Source organism: Fonticula alba, assembly GCF_000388065.1.
Source record: "Fonticula alba strain ATCC 38817 unplaced genomic scaffold supercont2.1, whole genome shotgun sequence".
Taxonomy (NCBI): domain Eukaryota; order Rotosphaerida; family Fonticulaceae; genus Fonticula; species Fonticula alba.
The window spans coordinates 2,536,185-2,542,402 of NW_009242971.1; the positions used below are offsets into that span (position 1 = coordinate 2,536,185).

Consider the following 6,218-nt stretch of genomic DNA (forward strand, 5'->3'; position numbering starts at 1 on the left):
CCGCGGTCGAACGCCCCCCCCCCCCCCCCCCCCCCCCCCCCCCCCCCCCCCCCCGGCCCCCCACACCCCCCCGCCCCCCCCCCCCCCCAGTCGTCCCCGCCATCATGGCGAGTGTCCCAATCGACGCTCTCGCGATCGCTGGAGCGCCTGCTCCTCCGGTCCTCGCCGGAGGATGGTAGCACTGGCCCCGATGCGTCGCTCCTTTTGCAGTCTCTCCAGACAGCCGAGAGCATCCTCATTTTCATCCGGGATATGGAGTGGCGCGTGTCGACCGGGTCCTTCCCGGCCGAGGCGGCGGCGGCGTATGCCGCAGCGGCGGCCATTAGCCAGGGCGATGAGCCGGCTGAAAGGCCTGCCTCAGCCACGGGGGTCACCCTACCTGCCGACCTGCTGGCCATTCGCCCGGGCACGGCACAGTCGCCATCGCGCCCGGATCGGCCACCTCCCTCGCTGGCCGAGGATTATATCGTACTTTCGTGTGCCGGATTCAAGCGCCAGTATCGCCTGCTGCCAGTGCCACTTGGCTTTGCTCTCATCCCCACGGAGTATGCCCAAGCAACAGGGCCCAAGCCCGATATGGTCCTCCTTTCGCCCCAGTCTCGGATACAGGCCGATGCCGGGGCCTCGCGCTTCACCGATCAAGATAGCGTTCTCTGTGGCTGGATGGAAAAGCAGGGCGACACGAATAAGGTGTGTCTGTGTGTGCTTTTTGTGAGCCACCGTCGCTTCAAGCTGCCACTTTGTACCTCCCCCCTCCCCTCCCCGCCGCGCCGCGGCCCGTTCCCTTGATCCTGACTTTGGTGTGCCCTTCTTTTCTGCCCTCTGTCCATGCTCTGGGGGCCGGCCCGCGTGCGCGGGGGGGGGGGGGGGGTTCGCGAGACAGAAGTTCCGCCGCCGCTGGTTTACCCTCTCCATGGAGACCGGTCTCTTCTCGTATCATCGGGCGCCAGCACGCATGGGCGATTACCATTCCATTTACGCCTCGCTGGAGGATCGACCAGCCGATCTTGGTGGCTCCAAGCGGCGGACATCCGGCTCCTGGGCCGCCATGGCGGCCTCCAGCCCTGGGAATGGCCCGGCCTCGGGTGGCGCCTCCCCCACTGACTGGAATCTCCTCGAGGCTGATGGGCTCCTGTGCCGGGGGTGCACCCGGTCACCGAAGATCGCCTCGCTGTACACGCGCCTGCTGACCACGGAATTCATGCTTCCGGCGGTGGCCCTGCTCACATGTGCCGGGTCGGAGGGGCTCTCCCAGCCAAGCGGCCCGATCACTCGCCACCATACCAAAGCCCTCTCGGGGTCCGGCACGTCGGGCAGTGGTGCCTCTGCCAGTGAAAAGCCCCTTGCCGATGACGCCGCGGACCACATCCCGCAGACGGTCCTTTCACATGACACCTCCAGCTTACGAACCATCGACGTCAGCAATGTCCTGAGCGTTCGCCAGGGCTACTTGCCGGATTTGCGCCAGCGAGCCGGGCAGATCGGGGGCTTCGGTCCCGGGGGCCAGGTTTCCCGTCGGGAGATGCTCCAAGCCGAGACGCGCCTCTACCAGGAGGCCTTCCTTTCGGCCGGAACGGCCGCCATCAGCATCCAGCCGGTGGATTCGGCCGCCAATTTGCTTCCTCGACTGCCGGTGTCCACCTCCCCGAGCTTTGGTGACTTGTTCGACATGATGGATCCTCGCGACACTGCTGGCAGGAGCGGCAACACCGGCGGCGAGGGTGATTTAACCGCGGTGGATGCCGACCGACGCACTCCCTCGCCGGTGTGTTTCGATGGGGACGAGGAGGATGGCGGCCACTGCCTCCCCCTCTCCGGGGAGACCTTCCTGGATGATACAGATGGCTCGTCAGATGAAATGCCCGACATGCCGCATGGCGGCTCCTCGAGCGCGGCCCTTAGTGCGTCACACCGGAGCCGTGCTTCTTTTTTATCCACCTGCACCCATTTCCCTGCTTGCATGCCGATGCCGTGGCTGCCGCCCCCACCACTGACAAAAGGATGCCGCCTGACGGCTTTTGTCCTGGGTGCAGCTGTCCCGGCCCGGGAGGAGCCTCCGCTACAGCATCGGCATCTGTATCTTTTCATCGAGACACCCGGGCGCGTGTTTGTCCTGCATGCGCCATCTCCCTCGGCGCATGCAGTTTGGTACTCGGCTCTGATGAATGTGATTGCTTCCAAGGAGACACCCATTTATTCGGGCTGGCTGTTCAAGCGCTCAAAGTATGGTTGGGTGTGTACCTTTCACGTTGCCGACATCCTTCTGTCTCTATCTGTCCCGCTCGCTCTCCCGCTCGCCCTCTTTGCCTCCCTCTCGCCCGCCCTCTCTCTCTCTCTCTCTCTCTCTCTCGCTTGCTCGCCTTCTCTCTCTCTACCTCCCCCCCCTCCTCTTTGCCTCGCCCATGGCCACCTCTCTCCCTCTTGTGCTCTCACGCGTGGCTCTTTTTCCGTCGGGGAACTGACTCTTGCGCTCTCCTGTCTGGCATTGTAATTTCCCCTCGAATGCGTGTGTGTGTGTGTAGGGTTGGAAGAAACGCTGGGCAGTCCTGCGTGGCCGCCAGGCCTTTTTCTATCGTCAGATTGATGTACGCGCTTGGCCGAATCCACGCACTCACTTGCATGTGCTTCTGAGCGCACGCGCACACACTCACACACACACATGGCCCATGCTTACCTCCTTATTCCCTCTGTGGCCGCTCCCGTCGACAGAAAACCCACGTCGGCCAACTTCGCAGTCGAGTCGAGCTGCGCACTTGCACCCTGGCCGAAGGGCTCCCCTCTGGGCCAACCGGCCGGGCTCACCAATTCCGCTTGGTTTTCCAGGACGGCAGACAGCTCATCCTGGCGGCTCCGTGTGCGGCCTCCCGGCGGGACTGGCTGTCGGCCATCACCTACCATCCCTCATACCGGCCGAATCACTTCAGTGTCATTGAGGGAGAATACTACTGACCTGCATGGACAATATACGCACGTGTCAGCCCGCCCCACAGCTCGGACGCGGGGAGGGTGGGATCCTTGGCGCGGGAGGGACGACAAGGAGAGGGGGCGGCGATGCGACAGGCTGGCTGGTAGTTGGAAGTGGTGCAGGGGGTGAAGACGGGAGGGGAGGGGGGGCGGGGCGTTTTCTGTCTTCTGCGTTTGGGGGGGGGGGGGGGGGGATGCCAAAACTGGCCATCATCTAACGTCGGCTGACGGACGCGGGACCCCTGGGCACCTGAGGGTGCCAAGCTGGGGGGCTTCCTCTTCCGGAGGGGGGGGCCTCCGGGCCTGTGGTCGAGTTGGGCCCACCCACCCCGGGGCCCCGCCCCGGGGGGGGGGGGGGGGGGGGGGGGCAGGTGCACACACACACACACACACACACACGGACAGGTGGGGGCAGGCCCTCGCACGGGTGACACAGCCTGGAGCGGCGTGTGACCGCACACGGCCCTCGGCGTGTGGAAGAGGCAGCTCCTCCACACGCCGGCCCGCCACGCCGGGAGGGGGGTGGACTGGAAAACTGCCCGATCAATGGGCCTGGCCCCCTGGCTGAGCCGCGAGACACATGCTTGGCCCCTTGGCGCGGCGGCACATGTACATGCGCGCGTGCCTCCGCAGTGCGCGCAGTCAGCGGAAGGGGCGGGCCGAGAAGTGGGCAGGAGTGAATCAAAATAAACAAAACGCTGGGGGACACTCACGCGGGAGGTGTACCCGGAACGGGGCAGCATCTGGGCGTGTGTGCGTGTGTGTGTGTGTTGTGTGCATGTACGTGCTGGTGTGTACGTGTGTCCTTGTCGGGCGTCTCCCTCGAAAAAGCCATATGACCGGAGAGAGGCCCCTCCCATTTGGGTATATACGGGGGGGGGGGGACTATTTTTGGTCATTTATTCCTCCTCCCTGGCCATCCGCGCTGCCCGGAGCCGGCGGGCGGCGCCGGACAGCATACTTCATTTTCCTCCCGGCCCTCGGTCCTGGCGGCCCGGGGCCGCGCCGCCTCAATGCCCGCCACCCTGGGCCATCATCTCCTGGCTGTGTGGTGGTGTTGTGTGCCTGCCCTTTGTTGGTCACTGGCGCGGGGGACGCCCGATCGCGACCAGGTCCGAGCACTGGCGGGCCCGCGGGGCTGTCAAGGTTGCTTTCCCCATACGGCCAAGGGAGTCCCAACGCCCGGGTCCCGCCCGCGGGGCCTGCCTGGGCGGGGGGCACAACCGATGACAGAATCCCCCCGGGCCAGCAGGATGGTGGATTGTTTTTTACCCTCGTTCTCCCTCGCGCCTCTCCCCCGTCCTGGACCCTCAACACTGGTTGTCTGACTCGCCCGCCCGCGCCCACGCCCCCCATCCGGCCCCAATGCTGCGGGGCATCCTGGACGGGCGTTGTCTGGAGCGGCCAGCCTGCTCCGATGAGCCAGACCATGATACCCAATCAGGCATGGCACTGTTTCAGGGGCCCTCGGGAGTGACTCCCGGGCCTCCTCCGCATGCGTCGTACGTGCTTGTTGTGTGTGTGTGTGTGTGTGTGTGTGTGTGCATGTGTATGCGGTTCTCCTCGGCAATTGGGCATATTTTCGCCGGGTAAACACGCTCAAGGGGGAAAACCTGCCCAAGGCCCGGCCTGGGGCCGGGCCTGTCCCGCAATTGATCCGTCCGCCCATGCCGCCCCCCCCCCCCCCCGCCCCCTGCTCCCGTCCGGGAGCGGGTGTCGCGTGCTTCATTGCGGCAAGGGCGGCCAGCCGGCCCGTGAGCACACGCACCACCCATGAAAGTGTGTGTGTGTGTGTGTGTGTGGCTGGCGCGTGCATGTGTGTGTGCGTGTGTCTGTTAACCTCTTGCCGCGGTGTGTTTCGGGGCTGCCCCAACCCTAGTGTCAGGCTTACCCTCCCCGATTTGCGCCGGTGAACGGCGCCTGCACCGGGGGAGGGCTGGGCACTCCTTTTCCCGGGGGCGCGGCCGCCCCGGTGCCTAGTGAGGGGCGCACGCACGGACGCACGCGCGCAGGTGCCATCTGATTGTCGTCTTCCCCTGCCGCCGCCCCCCGATCAGCCGGAGGGTGAGTTTTCAATGGTCGCAACCCCGGTTCACAGGCAGGTGCCAATCCGGCGTCGGCTCCTGCGTGCCCGGGCGCCGGCATCCCAGAGGACCACCCCCGCGCGGGCGCTCGTCGCCGGGACCAGCCGGGGACAGGTCGCTGGGAACCGCTTGCCCAACCGGGAAAAGGCCACCTTTTTTCTTCAGGTCAGCCTGCGCCCGGGGGCAGGGGGGGGGGGGGGAGCCAGTCGAGGGATGGTTCCGGGAGAATGCCCCGCCGCGGCCGGCGCGCAGGTGGCTCACACGCGCGCGCCGGACCAAGGTGTCCGCCGACTCCGGCAGACAAAAAATACCGCTGGCGCCATCTCTCGCTCCCTGGGGCTCGGGGGGGGGGGGGGGGTCACCATCTCCGCGTTTATCGACGTTGAAGGGCCCGTTCCCAGAACCCCGCCACAGATGCCCGATTGGTAAAGGATCCCTCCCCCCCGCCCCCGGCGGCGGCGCGAGGATACCGCCCGAGGTCTTTTATGTTCCTCCAGGCCCCCCCCCCCCTGGGCACTTGGCCCAGCGTGTGCACTCGCACACGGATGCGGACATGAGCACCCCCCACGCACGCATCCGGGTACTCAGGCATGAGGGATGCCCGGGCACTGTTCGGGCTCCATCGTCTTCCTTTCTGTCTCCTTCGTTCTCTTGCCCTCTCTGGCCCCCCCCCCCCCCCCCCTCCGTCCCAGGGGCCGGACAGGGAGAGAGGGAGACGCTGCACCCCACCGCGGCATGTCCCGCTCGCGACGGTGGATCGTCCACAAAAGGCACGCGGCATACGGCGCTCCCCCGCCCCCCGGAACCAAAGGCCTTTGGCTGTGTGGGTGGTGTACGCGGCCCAGTCGGCGTGTGCCGTGGCCCTTTCCGGGCAGGCCCAAGGCCAGGAGCGAGCCAGCGGCCGGGGGGAGTGGGGGGGGAGGGGGGGGGGGGGGGGACATGCTCCTTCTCCCTTGGGCATTTCTTTAGCCCAGGCCCTCCCCTCGTGTGCGAGCCCGGCGCATGCCCCCATTCCTTCTTGTCCCAGCTTGTATAGACAGCCGAAGGGTGAGAGCGTGAGAGGGAAACCCCCCCACCCCGGCCCCCCCCCCCCTTCCGGGCAGCACAATCGGCCACCGGCCTCGCGAAGGGGCCGCGGTGGAGGAGGATCTTCTTGAACGGACGGCTGTG

At 66.5% G+C, this 6,218-nt stretch overlaps 1 protein-coding gene across 1 annotated transcript in view; it reads left to right on the top strand.

The window, feature by feature from the left end:
* The window catches only part of H696_00555 (hypothetical protein), a gene marked incomplete at both ends in the record, with an annotated part of 3,786 nt that extends 837 nt beyond the window's left edge, over positions 1 to 2,949 (top strand). Inside the window, 5 exons of the mRNA XM_009494431.1 lie at positions 91 to 690; positions 884 to 1,901; positions 2,034 to 2,233; positions 2,523 to 2,585; positions 2,710 to 2,949. Of these exons, the coding sequence (XP_009492706.1) occupies positions 91 to 690; positions 884 to 1,901; positions 2,034 to 2,233; positions 2,523 to 2,585; positions 2,710 to 2,949 (2,121 nt within the window). The remainder of the gene's footprint in view (positions 1 to 90; positions 691 to 883; positions 1,902 to 2,033; positions 2,234 to 2,522; positions 2,586 to 2,709) is intronic.
* Positions 2,950 to 6,218: the final 3,269 nt, after the last annotated feature.